General features: G+C 35.9%; 3 protein-coding genes across 7 annotated transcripts; 2 read left to right on the top strand and 1 right to left on the bottom strand.

Annotated features, from left to right (window-relative positions):
* Positions 1 to 217: 217 nt before the first annotated feature.
* Positions 218 to 3,835, bottom strand: negaly6 (neuromast-expressed gpi-anchored lymphocyte antigen 6). Its single transcript, XM_051865952.1, has 5 exons — positions 2,949 to 3,835; positions 2,519 to 2,632; positions 2,272 to 2,421; positions 2,027 to 2,137; positions 218 to 432 (listed from the first exon to the last, which is right to left on the bottom strand). Exons 1-5 carry the CDS (start codon positions 2,995 to 2,997, stop codon positions 218 to 220), a joined length of 639 nt encoding a protein of 212 aa, XP_051721912.1. The 5' UTR covers positions 2,998 to 3,835.
* A 3,531-nt stretch (positions 3,836 to 7,366) lies between these two features.
* smg9 (SMG9 nonsense mediated mRNA decay factor) lies at positions 7,367 to 13,162 on the top strand. The gene is made up of 13 exons (XM_051864546.1): positions 7,367 to 7,878; positions 8,118 to 8,198; positions 8,312 to 8,540; positions 9,018 to 9,115; positions 9,197 to 9,309; positions 9,406 to 9,517; positions 9,604 to 9,699; positions 9,968 to 10,053; positions 10,751 to 10,857; positions 11,062 to 11,169; positions 11,253 to 11,378; positions 12,261 to 12,402; positions 12,580 to 13,162. Exons 1-13 carry the CDS (start codon positions 7,735 to 7,737, stop codon positions 12,656 to 12,658), a joined length of 1,521 nt encoding a protein of 506 aa, XP_051720506.1. The 5' UTR covers positions 7,367 to 7,734; the 3' UTR covers positions 12,659 to 13,162.
* A 170-nt stretch (positions 13,163 to 13,332) lies between these two features.
* On the top strand, positions 13,333 to 17,584 carry si:dkey-79d12.4 (uncharacterized). 5 transcript variants are annotated; one of them, XM_051864541.1, is made up of 3 exons: positions 13,333 to 13,665; positions 14,103 to 14,212; positions 15,108 to 17,584. In XM_051864541.1, the coding sequence occupies exons 2-3, from the start codon at positions 14,129 to 14,131 to the stop codon at positions 17,454 to 17,456; spliced, it is 2,433 nt and encodes an 810-aa protein (XP_051720501.1). In that variant the 5' UTR covers positions 13,333 to 13,665; positions 14,103 to 14,128; the 3' UTR covers positions 17,457 to 17,584. The 5 variants fall into 5 exon arrangements, with proteins under 5 accessions (XP_051720501.1, XP_051720504.1, XP_051720505.1 ...); XM_051864544.1 differs by having other exon boundaries at positions 13,333 to 13,681; XM_051864545.1 differs by having other exon boundaries at positions 13,333 to 13,752.
* The last annotated feature ends 333 nt before the right edge of the window (positions 17,585 to 17,917 follow it).

Here is a 17,917-nt window from a genome sequence, read left to right as displayed (position 1 = left end):
ATTTCAGTAGGATATATACAAAATGAATACAACAACTTGACAAGAACTCTAATAACACCAATGCTCACAAATCCTATATATACGTTCATAAGCAGGATTGGGCATTAACAGCATTTGTAATTAATCATTACAACCAACATATTAGAATGTTGGTTGGATTTTATTTATCTATTAGTAGAATTAAAGCCTCAAAGAGCATCATGACACAACTGAAAGCTCAAAATGATGTCTGTATGATGGCATACATCAGAAGCCCCAGCTGAAACCAGCGGCTCGGAGTGACGGTTTGAGCGCTGTTACAGAGATGTCCTTCACAGCAGTTCAGGTCCACCATTGATGTACTGGACTGGCCGATCTGGGTGGACAGGTCACCCCTACAGAAACTTATGGTTGCACATCCTTTCATTATCAGCGTCTGTCCATCAGTACTGACTGTTGATAAAATGATAGGATAAATTAAGGGCAATAAAGAGGATCACATGGTCATTTTGTTACTTTAAGAAGAATCAATGTTGTGTTATAATCAACCCTGTCAACAACAACACAAAAGAGTCTTATTTGGGACAGTGAGCCTTTGAAAAATAAAACCGTTTCATTGCCTGCAGTGGTGAGCAGAGGCAACATTCTCCTATGACATGTCGATTATGTCAGAAATGCCCTTAATGCTCATATTTCATATTTAACCAACTTTTTTAAAACCAATTTAACCTCAGTTGTCTAATGCAGTCTGATGTACACTACCTTTCAAAATTTTGGGGTTAAGATTTTTCTAATGTTTTTAAAAGACATGATCAAAAATACATTAAAATAGAATACTGTGAAATAGTATTACAAATTAAAACAACTTTTCGATTTTAATATTCTATTAAAAAAGCCATTTGTTTTTGTGAAGGCAAAGTTGAATTTTCAGGAGCTTTCAGTGTCACATAATCATTCAGAAATCTTTGCTGATTTGATGCTCAATAATAGCCATTTTATTCATTAATTTTTGTGAAAACTGGTAATTTTTCTTTCAGGATTCTTTTATTGGAAGTTTAAAAGAACAGCATTAATTTGTAATAAATATATATATATATATATATATACACACACACACACACACACATTATATATATATATATATATATATATATATTATATATGTAAGCAATAAGGTACGAGAGGCTGTGCTATATCGTGAATAAGTCACGGCTGAAGGTTCTGCAACCCCTTCAGCCGTGACTTATTCACGATACAGCACTAGCCTCGAGTACCTTATTGCCTTTATAAAACGGTTACCACACAATACAAATATTAAAGCCAAAAATATGTATCAATGCAACTTTCATGAAGTAAACTTTCACTAAAGCTTTCCTTCCACCAGAAAAAATAGTCCCTGACCGTGAACAGCAACTGAAGTCACATTATTACGCCATTAGATGGCGGCAAAGACTGTCTTTATGAGTGCATCAGTCAGTAGTGAAGACTTTTATATTGAAAAGACTGAATTGTTGTGAACACGGAACAAGACGCAACTGACAAATGCTTTGACTAGTGCTGTCAGTCACGGGAAAACACTTTAACTGTTAAAAGGACAAGATAATATTAGACATTTAAACAGATGTTTTATTATGAACATAGGACTGACCTAAAGGAAAGTTCTAAATCACTCGATCTCTTTCTCACAATACTCTTTGTGAGCTTCAATGAACAATATCAATTGAGAACAAACAATTTACGTTGCTAAGGGTGTTGTGTAGTGACACACAGAACTGTTGGGTGAAGCAGTCATAGCCGTGTTTTATCGTGAATAAAACACAGCTATTGACCAATCAGAATCTATATATATATATATATATATATATAATTATTTATTGTTAAATATTTTCTTTATAACAGTGTAATGCGTTTAGTAACTCGGTCCTTTTTCTGCACTTTAAGCATGGCTTTGGAAATATTATAAATATTAACAATTCAATAGAGCTTTGTTTACTTAGACTGTGATCATTTTTCTCACTATACTCTCTTGTCTTGTGTTTTATCTTACCTGTTGCCTTGATGCAATGATCTTCATCGTTAGCACAGGGTAAAGTTGATGAGCAGTCTTCTCCATTGCAGGTGTAGCAATCCATTCCATTTGGGATACTTTTGGGTGGTTCTATGAAATATGCAAATTAAAGCAACAAAATATGCTGTACTCCATTGGAAGTCGTGTCTGATATAAATTCTTTAAATGAAATATGTACATTTTCTTGTCAGATAATAATATTCTTCTTCTTGTGTTAAACGTACCTGGTTCGCTTTGGTTATTATTGCACAGGTTAGTGCCGCAGCACTGATTGTTTATGACTATTTGTGTAATTCCAAAGTTTACAGAGGCAGTCCCGCATTGTCGAGCTACAGAGCAGTTCTTCATAACCATGTCAGCCAATTTGTTGTTTCCTAAAGTAAAAATTTACATTGGACTCGTTTTTAAAACATACAAAAGAGAAGATACACTGAATTTCAGTTTAAATATTCAGTTTGCTACAAAACTTACCTGTGTAAGATGTGGTTTTCATGGTCCCACACTGACCCACAGGACACTCCACTTTAGTTTCAGTGCATTTAGTTGATGTCTCAGGAATGCACTGATAGCAGGTTAGGCAATTTACTGAAATTGAACAAGTCTAAATAAATCTTTAAGCATGGAAATTTTAAATAAATAAATATTTAAAAAATAAAATGCTCTTTTAGAAAAGTCTGGTCAAAGCATATAATTTCTGAAAATATGCAAAGCAAATCTTCAGGAAATACATTATTGATATTTATGACTACTATTGATTTAGTCCAGTAACCCTTAAATTCATCTATAAAAGATTTTTTTTTTTTTTTTAATTCTCACATATTGCAGGACAGCAAAGCCTATGAAAGAATATTACGCATAGTACTAATTACTAAAGTGTGTGTGTAAAAAATCCATAAATTACCTTTGTAGAAAAGTGTACTCATGAGAATACAGAGGACAGACAGTGCCATTTTGATTTGAGCTCAGACTGAGATGAGAAGGGAGGGACAGGAGACTACATCTCTCAGAAACATGAAACATGCTGAAACTGATACTGTACCTCAAAAAAAGTGTTGCCAACGGGTCATACAACTATTTTTTTCCAGCTAAAGTTCCTACAGTGAATCTGAAGTCTTGAAACTTGTTGGTTTATTGATAGATACTGGTATGATAATGTATATAGTATGTGTGTGAGGGAGAGATATAGAAAGAATGCCTGTTTTTTATGGGTTTTTTTTTTGTATAGGTTTTTTTTGGTATATGTTTTTAATGTATAGGACAGTAGAGATAAACAGGAAAGAAGTGGGAGAAAAGGAAGGAATATGATCATGATGTGACTCATCTGTCCCTGTGGGAAACGCTTATGCTCTATACCTGCACTTAGTATAATGTCAGTGTGTTGTAGTAATATGGCCTGCAGCTTGTCACTTTTAAAGACTGTAAAAATGAGGTAATATTAACAGAAAATGGCGGTGGGGGGGTGGGGTGTGGTTGGATGCTGGTATAAGGGGCAGTACTGTGTAAACAAACAAACAAACAAACAAACAAAATTATATATATATATATATATATATATAGTCAAAACAAAAATTCTTCATACAGTGGACTACCAGTAAAATTGATAAAAATTTGGAACCAAATATTATTCAGACACTTTGACCTGACCATGTTTTGCTTAAGTGTTATCTGACATTATTAAGATTAATTTTTTCTGACATAGTTTAACTCAGATTTTGTCATATTTTATTACCATTTTTTTTAAACTATAGTGAATAAACTGAATTAATGAATAAAACGGATAAGGTGTCTTAAAATTTGGTTTGATTGTATATATATATATATATATATACAAACTATGTATAACTTGAACTATGTGTGTATATATATATATAAAACAATATTCATTTTCTTTCTTTCTTTCTTTCTTTCTTTCTTTCTTTTTCAATATAATTAAACCTGGTTGAGAACCAAGGCACTACAGCATTAATCCTCATTACCATTTTACTGTTTTTAAACGAAAACTATTAAAATTATGAAATATTTATCTTCTCTTCTACACATGTTGCAGGCCTGCTTTTAAATCTTTCTTTATTAAATAATGCTACTAATAATGCTAATTTCATAGCCATTTATGGTAATATAGGAATATAATTTAACTGTTGGTTCACAAGTACAAGGACCAACACTGGCAGAGTCAAATCCATAAGCTTCTCAAATCTTTTTACAGATAATTTATCAATTTTTTTTTTTTTTTCATTTTTATTTTTTAATGGAAATGATCACACTGTTGTGTTGCTGTGTGGCCGGTTTTAGGTCCTGAAGCTTTTTTTTTTTTTTTTTTTGGGTATTGTTTTTTTATTTCAAACATTCAGAGAAAACAATTCTTTGTCATGATATGACCCCTTTAAAATATTTTTACAATAATTTATTTTAGCCCCAGTTCCAGAATTTGTATGAAACTAGAGGTTTGCTTAGTAGTTTCCACTAATAACAGCAAGCCTATAGTAGCTATGAAACAGTTTACAAAAGATATACATAAAGATGCTCAAATGAAAAACAAGAACAGTCTGGAGAGTAGGGAAAGCATTTTCATATTTACTACAATTTCCATTTTCCATTCCAATTTTCATCAGAGGTCTTCATCTCCTCCTGTCTATTGACATAGATTTATATATATATATATAAAAAAAAAAACTTTGATGTGAATCACCTGAGGCTCATTCAGACAGCCAACTTCCCAAACACAAGAACCTTGGGCCCAAAAAGGGACACTTAAACCAAATGTTAAATTAGAAATCATTGCATTAGATTACAAATGTTTTGCAAAGATGATTGATTGTTGAAAGCATGTATCAGAACACAAATAGAGAGAGAAGTGGTACCAGCATCACAAAATAAACTCTCAAACTCTGAGCAGCATTACACAGGTTTCCCTCACAGCATTTCATGTAAACACCAAAGCCAGGTAATCCCAGAGATTGTGTTGCATTGGTCCCACAGAACAACCTGCTTGTACATCCTTTCCTGGTCACATTCTTGCCATCGATGTCAACTGCGAGAAAAAGAAGAGCTGGTGTAAAGTCCTAAATTAAAACTATTAATCTTTTGCAGTGACATTCTGTCTATGCATAATTTCAGTAAAACATTTAATAAAAAAATTGCTTCACCTGTTGTAATAAAGCACTGAGTCTCATCACCCTCACAAGCCAATGTTTTCGAGCAGTCGGTGACATTGCAGGTGAAACATCGCTTACCGTTGAGAGGCTGTTGTGGCAAGTCTGTACAGGTTACATAAATAAATGATGAGATTCATATTCATATTTAAAATACTATAATAAAATAACTTAAAGGGAAAAAAAGACCTCATACACAAATTACCTGGTACATTTAGAGTGTTGCAAAACTCTGTATTACAGCATTGGGAGTTGAAGGTCACTTTGCTTTGTCCAGAATTCATGCTCCCATTAACACACAAATAAGGATCAGCGCAGGTCCTCGTGCTGTTACCGTCTATTTTTCTGCCATCTACAAGGACCAACATTAAAACCCTTTCAGTAACAAAACCCTAACTTACACATTTTTCATAATTATGTTATTCTTACATGAGTATACGTTTGTGGTCATGGAGCCACAACGAGATGGACAGTTTACAATATTTGTGCATGATCCCAGTGTGCCTGAACATCCATAACACCTTAGTGCCAGTGCTGAAAAATTAGATAAATAATACATTGATAAGTCTGCTATCAGTATGAATATGTTAACAAAAGGAAGAATCTTTTATTTAAACAAAATCCTGTTAACAAAAAAATAAACATGCTGAATAAGTGAATTGTTGAGTAGTTAGAAACAAATAGTACACATTTAAAATAAACTGCGCACACTTTACCTTGGGACAAAAAACCACAGGCGAGAAGCAGAGTGATGTGTAGTGCCATAGCTGGACCGAGTGAAGGATGTCAGCTTGCCAGGATGAGTTCTTATATATGCATTTCCAACTGTTTTGCATTAGCAAAGCACTTTAAGCACTAAAACAATCTACCTAATTTCATCCAGAAAGTACATTTGTTAAGCAGAATGTTAAGAAGGTCAAATCATGTCAAGTCACATTTACTTATATGGTACTTTATGCAGGTATCACAAACTAACAAAAAACATTTTTTTTACAGCATTTATTAATCTTGACGAATATAATTGTATTAATATAATATTGGTTGATGATAAATTATGTTTGTTTTTAACACATTAGCCTATAGTGAAAAAAATAATATTATCATAGATTAATAAATGATCGATGTAAAAGTATTTTTAATTGACATGAAACCTATGGATTACGTTAACAAACTTAACCTTGTTGTGAAGTGTTACCTGACTTTCTTGGGCAACTTTTGAAAAATGTTATTAAATGGATATAATGATATGAAGGTGATGTTTTGGGCCCCACTGACTTTTACCACATGGACAAAAATACTGATACATTCTTCAAAATATCTACATTTTTGTTCCACAGAAGAAAAAATCCATTACATATAAAGTCAATGTAACATTCATAATCTTTTCCCCTTAAAACATCACAGCATTTTATAACTCACAAATAAAAACACAGTCTGAAATGTATTTTATTCTTGCATTTACAGATATTTCAAGAAAATGACAGACTATAGTGCTTTTTTTAAATTACACTTTATATTAGGTGTATTTACCTACTAAGTGTTTACATAAAAAAATGTTAGGTACAACATTTCGTTTCATTAGGTTCATAAATAGCCTACATGAAATGTGTCACACATATATCACAGATGGCTTGTCCTATCCTATAACTATGCATTTTTTATAAGAATGCAAATGTCATGTTTACACAACATGTATATTTTTCCCTATTTTTGCATTTTTCTGTGACGCTGCCATATTTAAAACAAATTCTTGGGATGATGCTTGTGTGCACAAGGACATGCGTGACTGATGCTGAGACTTTCGGTGTGTCATAAAGGCTACTGAATACTTTCTATTGTAATTGTTTTCATTTAATCTTTATCTCTGTAAAAATAAAATGGCCATTGAATCGTGAAAATGCAAGTTTGGATCATAATTGTGTCAAAAAGTTATTTATAGAATAATGTAGGCCTAATTATTTTTGTAGGGTGTGCGTTGTAATAGCTTTACAGTCTACCACAGAGAGCTTTGCTGAATGAATAAACAAACAAACAAACAAACAAACTATATTTTATATAATTATGTTATATTTATATAATACAATTATATTTTTATAGGCTATAGTTTGACTATCCATGCGATTTTATGAACCATATGATCGGAACCAAAAGGCGATATTGCGTTTCCTCATCGGTCTATTTTCGGGTTCGTACCGTTTGGCTCACACAACAGACTGGTACCTGTGGACGCTGACATCTTCAATTTAAATACTACAATATTGTAGAAAGAATATAAATGGGTTATTTTGCTACATAGTTGCATCATGTAAGTCGACATTGCTATTTAAACTAGGATTGCTGAGTCATTCATTAGTAAGTTATGGCTGTCGACAGTCCGGATATGTGAGCTATTAGTCATTAATTTATTAAAAACTATAAACGTTAGAATGGCAAATATTCGTTTTGAACATTAAGAAACTGTCTCCAAAGCTCTGCAAGAATAGTCATAATAGTAAGACGTCCAGCACTCAGTATAACAGTATTTAGCAAGCAAGCATGTCGGAGTCCGGTCACAGTCAGCCCGGTATGTACGGACAGGGAAGGAGGAGGAGGCGACGGCGAGACCGAGACCCAGGACCGCCGGGTCAAAACCTCTCCGGCCCCAGTCGTGATCGAGACTATGTTCCCCGTGAGCGCAGGGTGAGACTGTTTGTCAAAACCTACCTAAACATGATTTTTGGATGATGAGCTAAACATATAATTAACATATTATAAGTATTATACATGTGTAAAAGATTCTATTACATTACGTTTTTTTCTTTCTACTCACTATAATTGCTATTATAACTCACTTTGTGCCCTGGGGGGGTCCCTGGCCCCCAATTTGAAAAACTGGCTGAAATGTTGAATTGTATGATATTATTATCATGTATTCTCAGGATGGGAGTGAGGAACCTACAGGACCTCTTCTACAGAAGACCCCCATTATTCTTGCTAAACCTCCTGGAGAGCGAATAAGTGTATAAATATAATTTATGTTAATCTTACACAAGCAAACAGTTCAAGTGAATAGCTTAGGTTTGTTTTGTATATAAAACTACTGATGTATAATATTGTCTTGGTTCGGTTTCAGTCCAAACCAAGTGCTCCAGCGAGTGGAGCCCCGTCTTTGGAAAAGCCGATCATGCTCATTAAGACCAGAGATGAAGGGGGGAAACCTGGGAACACTCCTGATGTGCCTCCTTCAGCCTCAGGTGCAGGAAGTGTCAAACTGGAGAGGGAAGGTCAGCGGCCAACTCAACCCGTGTATCAGATCCAGAACAGAGGCATGGGCTCAGCTGCGTCCGGTGGAGCTGTGGATCGTCAGTAATTTTCTCATGTTTTGCTCCTTAAGGCCCCGATATACTCAAAGCGAAGTTCTTTTTCGTTCGCCACTTTGGGAGAAGCAACGTTTAGATGAATATGTTAATATGAGCATCTAAATCATTAGCATTATTCTTGATAGTATCAGAAAAACACTGTTCCAGTAGATTGATAGCTTTGGGTGCCTTCTTTTTTATGGAATATTGCAGTATTTATTATAAATTATTTATCATTATTTTATATTTTTCGGCACAAGGTGGGACAACCTGTCACTTACATGAGATTGAATAAATCATAATAAATACTGCAATATTCCATAAAAAAATAAGAATTGTCAATTTTGATTTCATCTTTATAATGATAGTGGTAGTTTCAACGCAAATATTTTGCACATGTAAGCTTTAAACAGTTATGTGTGTTTTACTTTTTGATTATTTCTGTGACAAACTAATCATCCTTCACCATGTGATTTTCAGCTGTGATTGGCCAGACTAAGCTCCTCCCCCCTGAGAAGATGAAGCACAGCATTAAGCTGGTAGATGACCAAATGAATTGGTGTGACAGTGCTATGGAGGCAAGGGCATGTGTATTCTGTTAATAAATTAATAATAGTCCAGTGAATGTATGCTGAATGTGTGTTTATTGTGTATCTCAGTATCTGCGAGACCAGACGGATATGTTGGTAGTGGGAGTTATTGGGCTACAAGGCACAGGCAAGTCTACAATCATGTCTCTCCTGTCTGCAAACAGCCCTGAGGAAGACCAGAGGTAAGTCCTTCATCAAAATCATGATTCTGTAATTTATTTGCCTTGTATTCCACTTCATTGTTATTGCGTTTCACCTATTGATTATCTGTTAAACAGGGCGTATGTATTCAGAGCTCAGACGCAGGAGATCAAGGAGAGAGCTGGGAACCAGAGCAGTGGAATCGATTTCTACATCACTCAGGAGAGGGTCATCTTTCTGGACACACAGGTCAGACTGTAGAGTCATACAGAACAGTGCTGTTTTCAGAATGCAGGTAGCTACTCGATAACATAATGTTTTTTTGTCATCTTCAGCCAATTTTGAGCCCTTCAATTTTGGATCATCTCATTAACAATGACCGCAAGCTTCCGCCTGAATACAACCTCCCACATACATACGTGGAAATGCAGGTGTGTTGTTGAAGAACATTGTATGTCATATACAAATAATTTTGTGTAATAATATAAAATAATATTATATATTAATAATTACTACAGTATACGCAATGTTTTAATATAATTAATAATGTCAGACTTTTACATATAGTTACATATAGTTTATGTCATGTACCATTTTACAATATACAAATAATACTACTTTACAAGAAAATATTCTGTAATTTTAAGTAAACTGAAATTCTCCCTTTTTCTTTTTCCTATTTCCAACTGTTTGGTTTAGTCTCTGCAGATCACTGCCTTCCTCTTTACCGTATGTCATGTTGTGATTGTGATTCAGGACTGGTTCACTGATATCAACTTGTATAGGTATGCTTAAATTATAGTGACATGAAAATCATTTAGCATAAAATTTCAACAGTTTCATTACTCTAGGTACTATATATATATAAACTACCGTTCAAAAATTTGTGGACGGTAGGATTTTTAACGTTTTTTTTTTTTTTTGTCTCTCTCAACACATTTAATTGATCATAAATATTCTTAAAAACAGTAATATTGTGAGTCATTATTACAAATCAAAATAACTTTTATATTTTAATATATTTTAAAATGTAAATTTTTAAAGATTCTTTGATGAATAGAAACTTCAAAAAACAGCATTGTAACAAATGTCTTGTCTTTACTGTAATTTTTTTTATCCATTTAATGCATCCTTGCTGAATAAAAGTATTACATTTATAATACTTTTAACAGTAGTATCACTAGTAAAACTGGTGATAGTATCAAACTGCAAAAGACAATTTGACATCCGATTTGAGCATTCAGAGTGTCCAGACTGAGACGTATATCTGTAAAAATCTGATTGGAAAAGCGTTTCAAACCACCTCCGTATGTGGTTTGAATCAGATTTGATTTTTTGATGTACAGACTTTAAAAAAAACCATCTGGCAGTCTGAACATGGCCTTGGTAACAAATAGACAATAAATTATCTTATCTTATCAGACATTCACAATTCCAGTATAGGAAACTAGTGACTCTTATTTTGCCTAAAAATGTTGCCAGGTTTCTGCAGACTGCTGAGATGCTGAAACCCTCGACTCCATCTGCCAGTCACGACAGCACCGGCTCCTCAGGGGCAGATGATGGCTCTGAGTATTACCCCCACATAGGTAGGAAAACTATTCATGTTAATTATTATTTCCAAATCATTTACTGAGCTATAATAAATTGTACTTTAACATTCATAATGTGTGAAGCTACTGGTGCTCACAGATTTAGTTGTGTATTAAGAGTATAATTCAGAGTTTAATTCATGTTTAATTAATTCGTTTTTATAAGAGTTTAATTCATGTCTTTTCTTTCTGTTTTCATAGTGTTCTTGCAGAACAAAGCGAGGAGGGAGGAGTTCTGTCCACGAAACCTGAAGAAGATGCATATGGCAGTTGACAAGCTTATGGCCCATTCCCACCTAAAATATAAAGGTCAGTCCACTTTATGTGACAGTAAACATATTCATTAACACAACGTGATTGGTGTTTGGCTGACTTTTTGCTTCTGGTTGAAGGCACATTATCCATGCTGGATTGTAACATATTCCCGGGACTGAGTCGAGACTACTTGGAGGCAGAAGTCAATCTTTTCCTCTTGCCTATGATGGAGAATGATGGTGAAGATGCTTTGACAAGAGCAGGTCAGAAAAAAATTGTTGTTAGGCTAAATTTCAGAATTGTAGCATGATGTAGCATAATAAGGAACAAGCCCAAAGAAATAATTTTGTGTGTCATAACTAAAAGTGTTCCTGGATGTCAAGAGGCATTTTCTGTTATTTTGTTCTTTTTAGTGAAATAACATTTTAGTGCTAAATACTGCTATTCATTAATATGTTTATTAATTAGATGTTTTGTTACTTATAAGGGGCTTTTTCACCAGATGAATGTTTTCATAGTTCCTATAACTTTTGGCGGAAGTACCCACTTTTTGTCATGTCCGCTAATTTAACTTCTACTTCAGAGTAGCGTCTAACACAGCACAATAGGAATTACCAGTGACGTAAGTGTACGTTGATTGGCCGAACGCATGCCATACAAAACATCGGCACTCGCCATATTTTAAAAAACAGTGTAAACACACAGTTCTCATATACTTACTCCACAAACTAACTCCACAAACATGTAAAAACAGCTATAGATGTACCGACGCCGAAGTCCAGGCACTTCTCAACCGCTACGTTGTTGAATGCCGCGCTTAAATGATGTCACTGTTGGCTGGCTTATGTCACCTCAGAGTTCCTATTGGCGGTGCGAATGCACCCAGGAAAATGGCCCTAGGGGAACTTTTCGTTCTCTGGGAACCGCCCTGGTGGCTAGTTCCTATAACTAACCTATGCAAAAGCTCCTATATATAGCTCTCATATTGTCAGAGAGCTCATGCAAATAGCTCTTTAAAAATGACAACAGATTTTTGTATCTTTCTCATGAACACTATGGATAGGTATCCTTTTCCATGATTCTCCATTGTTCTTGATGAACCTACTAACTTCAGTTGAATTTGTTCTGTATCTTTTGTGCACCAGGTTCAGGCCCCCCTCTTTTCTCTCTGCTGCCTGGTTACAGAGGTCATCCCAACTTTTCTTCTCTGGTTTCTAAATTCCGCAGTCAGATCCTGGCTATGTCCCGCAGTCAGCTCTCACACACAATCCTCACTGAGAAAAACTGGTAAAGCACACCCCAGACATGCTTCTGTTCTTCCTTTTGGAAGTGTATTCTTTATTTAAATGAACATTTTGACATCATTTTGAATGAAATATTTCAATTAAAAAAATATAATTTCCATTTATGCATGTATATTTAATGTCATATTAAGACAATGGATGGCTCCATGTGTTTTTATAGGTTTCACTATGCAGCTAGAATTTGGGATGGTGTTAAGAAGTCATCTGCACTCTCAGAGTATAGCCGACTGCTGTCATAGACATGATGGTGTCATGAAGCCGTTCATTGCTAAAGAGGACTGGGCCTCTGCTCAGATGATTTCAGTCAGGAGGCCATTCTCGGAGAGAAGATTGGGCTACTGAAGTGCAGTAGCGCTGAATGAGGTTTAACTAGCTTCTTCTGTGAGGCCTGGATCACAACAGTGGAGTGCTTTACAGTTTGGGAGGAGTTGTATTCTGAGTTGTTTATTTTATGAAAATTAGCAGGTTCCTGACAAGGTCCATCCAATCATGTGCTAAACTCATTGTTATTGCATGAGATGATGTGCAAAGATGTTAACATTTTTATTTATATAGTAAAAATGTGAAGAGGCCTGTGATTTTTATATTTTATTCAACTGATGTAAATGAAACAGTATGATACAGCACACGTTGCTTTTCAAATATGTGTTTGAACAAAAAATTGTAACTTGGATGCAATTGCAGCATGATTTTTTCCATATAAATGATTCATGAGATCAAAAATAAAAATGTTATTTGTCTTATCTTTAATGTCGAGGTAGTTTAATTAAATTTTATCAGTCATCAATCAATATTCCATTTGCACCTACTTTTTTGTGTGTGGAAAATTACTAAATCATTATTGTTTATTATCAGATATTTTTACTCAAAGTAATAATTACATGATAACATTCTATTAATCCTGTATACAATCCTATATATGGTATTTACAATAATTATATAGAACAAATTATTCTAAATTCATGGTTTTAATACATTAATAAATTTGTTTGTTTTTAAATGTTTGAGCAACATAACATCAGTGCATATATATAAAATCTTATTGTAAACTTATAAAAGACACCTGTAATCAAAATGCTATATGACAAAATCTATATTAAAAAAAAAAAAAAAAAAAATGTCGCGCATGCGCAATACATAGACTTGTTGTCCGGACGAATTTAGGAGACGGACTCGCGCGTGCGTACATTGTCTGGGGGAGGAGCCAGAACCAAAACACGAAAATTATTAATGAAATCGTTATGTTGTAAGTATACGCGTTGGTAAGGAAGACTCCCGTTTTCAACTCATTTTACATAGTATACAATATGTGAGAAATATACTACAATGAAAGGTCTGGCACCATCTTGTTTTTTTAAATGTCAGGTTGCTTATACAGTTTAAGAAATGTTATTAATTATTTAATAAAGTGTGATAACCGCCCTACCTGGCATAACGTGATTGTTATAGTTTGACAGAAAAAAATATAACTGCACAAACACAGACCACACCCTCCAAAGTTCCTGGAACAAGATTCAAAGTGATTTTATATTGAAGGAAAAGTTGTATTGTATTGTGGGTCGCTGAGATACTGTAAGTTAAACAGGGTACGCCAGAGCAGGTATATGTTTAATGTATATGTAGACTGTAATAATGTTACACCTTTTTGTGTGCTGGTTACCTATAGTGTTTTCCCCTTTTCAGACTGAAGTAGCTGCACAAGAGTTGGCATGGAAGTCTTACCATGTGAGGAGGTGGAGCGTGTTACTGGTTCCAAAATACATTTGCAGCAAGGTGGTTACAGTCAACAGTCTGTGAGTGGTGCTATGAATTCCCTCTACACGTGAAAGTATCTCAAGACTCGTGTCTTTCAGTCAACTTACAGTAAAACACACATATGCTGGATTGGAGCAGAAACGTCCCGAATTACATGCTTTCCATCTGTTGACCATCGCAGTCACAGTCACGCACATGAGCAATAAATCATGCTAAATGGGTCTGGCATTTACACGGCTTGTTCTGAAGACGTTTTTAGATTGCTTCCTAGTGGTGTGACTTAAGTATTACTTTTAGGGATCTATTTTAAAAGTTCTGGTGGAATACACAGTCAAAAAGATGATTGTTGTAGTTACAATCTTGCACTTAGTGCCATTGTGCTCTTAAGCTAAATGTTTAGACTATTCTGCTACAAAAGTATCATTTTGACTAGGAAAATAAGTTGATAAGAAATACAAATGTTGCTGCTGATACAGTATCTTTCAAAAGTTTGGGGTCAGTAATTTTTTTTTTAATACTTTTATTCAGAAACTTTGCATTAAGTCTACAAAAAATACAAAAATGATACAAAATATTTCTTTTTTTAAGTAAATGCTGTAAACTTTTTGTTTCTCAAAGAAGCCTGAAAAAGGTAGTGCAGTTATTAAGCAGTACAATTGATAATAATAAGAAATGTTTTTTTGACACCAAATCAGCATATTAGAATGATTTCTGAAGGATCATGTGACACTGAAGACTGGAGTAATGAAGCTGAAAATTCAGCTTTGCCATCACAGGAAACAATTACATTTTAAAATATATTAATTTTAAATTGTAATAATATTTTACAGTATTACTGTTTTTAATGATTTTTTTTGACAAAAAATCAAATGTTATCAATTGCACACTGCGGGAAAATACTAGTTTTTACTGAATTGTTTTCTTTGTTTTTAGGAGTATTACAAAACCATCACCTCTACATTTTACAGCTTCTCGGACGACTCCAGTGATGAGGATGACTACGAAGTGCCACTGGCAGTTACAAGTGGAGAAAGCTCTATGTGCTGTGTTTGTGGAGACAGCATCCCCTTTCTGGGTAACATGATAGAGCACTTTAAGACGCACACAGCCGAGGTGCATTGTCACCTGTGTCGAGCAAAGTTTGGACGCGTAATGTCGCTGGCATTACACTTAAAAAATGCCCACCCAAAGCACAGTCTCTTGTGTGAAATCTGCGGAGCTGTCTTTAGTTGCACATGGCATCTAAACGGACATTTGGGAAAGCATCGGAAAGCTGCAATGGAGTTAAAAACTGTGGTTAAAATGGAAGAGAAAGAAGAAATTAGCATCAAAGAGACCATAAGCTGCATTGATTTGAGAAGAACAATCTTGAGAGATCATTCATACTGTATCTCAGCACAAGCAGCTACGAATGACACTTGCAGTGACATCCAGAAACGCATTGACAATGATACAAACTGCACAAATCAAGCCCCACACATCAAAACAGAAACCGAAAATTTGCCTATTATTAAAGATGAACAAATTGATACCTTCAGCTTTTCCTCATTCCCCTCGAGCCAATCAGAGCCACAGCATCTTAGCTTTGGACTCAAGGAAGAGAATGATCATGAGGATGGGCTTGGAGAAACTGTAGCTTACGTGGTGGCTGCAGAGGAGGAAATTAGGCTGGCAGAGGATGGAGAAAGTAGTGACACTGATGGCGACGCAAACCCTGATTCACTACCCCCTGGTGACACGGCGTACAACCCAGACGAGGACCTCAGCTCAGAGTCTGACGACAGTGACTCAAACTGCATCTCCAAAAGGCGTCACCAAAAGATAAAGAGAGGGAAGCGACAGACACCTAACAGGAAAAGACCTGCAAGTACAAATCTAGGGTCAATCAATATTGCAGAGAAATTTGGGTTTCAGTCTGATTCTCCCTTTTGTTGCTATGGCAAATTCGCTAATATGGAGAAACACATGGATGATTGCAGGAACAAGGTGATGTTTGCTTGTTGCCTGTGCAGTGTGGTATGTGCGAGTGAAGAATTGCTGCTGAAGCACACAATCGAAAAACACCCAGCAGCTGGGTATATCTGTGCGTACTGCCACAAAGTTTTTCCTAGACAGGAACATTTCAAAAGTCACATCTGTGGGAAAAGACCTACAGGAGAAATTAACTTGCCAGCCTCCTCTGTATCCCATTTACCCATTGTGCCTTTATCTGATAGCAGCGGTCAGGGAAGACCTTTTGCTCCTACTTCGAATGCCAATCAGAATACCATTAAAATTATCAAAATAACTCAGACAGTGAACAAAGCTTCAACGGCACCTGATCCGCCACCTGCGGTGGCCACTTTGGGATCAACCGAAGTTCTGACACTGCACCACCTGCTTCAAACAACTCCTCTTGGCACTGCTAAGGTGACCGATTTGGTTCCACAAGTTGTGGCTATGCCGCAAACTCTTGTCAGGCCCAATTTCCTTCCAAGTTCTTCTGTCGCTCGCCCGAAAGTTCCCGTCCATACACCTTCAGTAGTGCGTCCCTTGCTGTCGAATCCCGCCAGGATGACTCTTCGTATCCCTACCTCTTCCAATCCACCTCTTCTAACTCCAGTCATTGTATCCTTCTCGCCCACTGTGAACATCAATGCACCCACTCTTGTATCAGCCAACAAGCCTGTTCTGAGACAAACATCAGTGGCTAATATTAGACCTCTACCTGCAAATGTCCTGCCGGTGTCCTCAGTTACCTTTCCCACCCTGGTGAGTGCTCTTACCGGGAACAACCATCCTCAGGTTCCTCCTGCCCAGGTTCAGGCTCAGGCTCCGTTACAAATAGTGGCCATGTATGTGAACCACAGCAGGGCTTTGGCTCTTCATAAGCAATGTGAGCAGAGCTGGCGCTCCAAGACCATCTTCTCCTGCCGTCACTGCGGTGCCGTCTCGAGACAACCATCGCTAAGCGTGCGTCATCGCTACTTACACCGCGGATCAAGGTTGTACAGATGTCAGTGTGGAAGGTCGTTCCAGCAACAGCTGCATTTGCTGAGGCACCAGGTCCAGCATGCGGAGTCGGTCCGATTTGTTTGTGCACGGTGTGGAAATACGTTCGAAGGGGCGCATAAATTGACCTGGCACAAACGGAAGCATAAAAAAGGCAGGCGGTGTGCAAAAAAGAAATGCAAGGTGGCTTTTGACTGTAGCTGTGGACAGATGTTTGCAAGGCCGTCTGCGCTGTTGTGGCATATGCTTAAAAACTCGAAACTTTCGAAACGCACAAGAAAAAACTCATAATCTGTCTCTCTCTGAATAGTTTGAGTAAATGAGACACAAGTAAGAATAAAAACTCATGTTTTGACACAGCTACAACTTGCTCTTTGTACAATGTTTGTATTATGTTATCAATGGTGGTGGACCTGATCCTTTTTTGTAGATTGAAGACTTTGAAGGCCAAATCCATAATATGGTAAACAGTGACAATTTAACCCCAATGATAATACTTGTGTTTCAAAAGAAATGTAATGTGAGCAGTGCACTGGTATAATTTGGTAGATTTGGTAAATCTTCATATAGATTTCTTTCACAAGTTGAAGGGATGTGACTACTAAAAGAATGCTCACTAACTGAGAATATTTTAAGCAAGCTCTCATTTATTAATGACCAAAGAAACATACAACACATTTTTTTTTTTTTTTTCATTTTTATAGGGCTTTTCTGTCATACGTCAGTGATTGATTCTAACCCATTTGTAATAA

The sequence above is a fragment of the Ctenopharyngodon idella genome, chromosome 16 (genome assembly GCF_019924925.1).
Source record: "Ctenopharyngodon idella isolate HZGC_01 chromosome 16, HZGC01, whole genome shotgun sequence".
In the NCBI taxonomy this organism is placed as follows: domain Eukaryota; kingdom Metazoa; phylum Chordata; class Actinopteri; order Cypriniformes; family Xenocyprididae; genus Ctenopharyngodon; species Ctenopharyngodon idella.
Note: the sequence above shows the minus strand (reverse complement) of the source record. Positions and strands in the feature narration are given on the sequence as shown.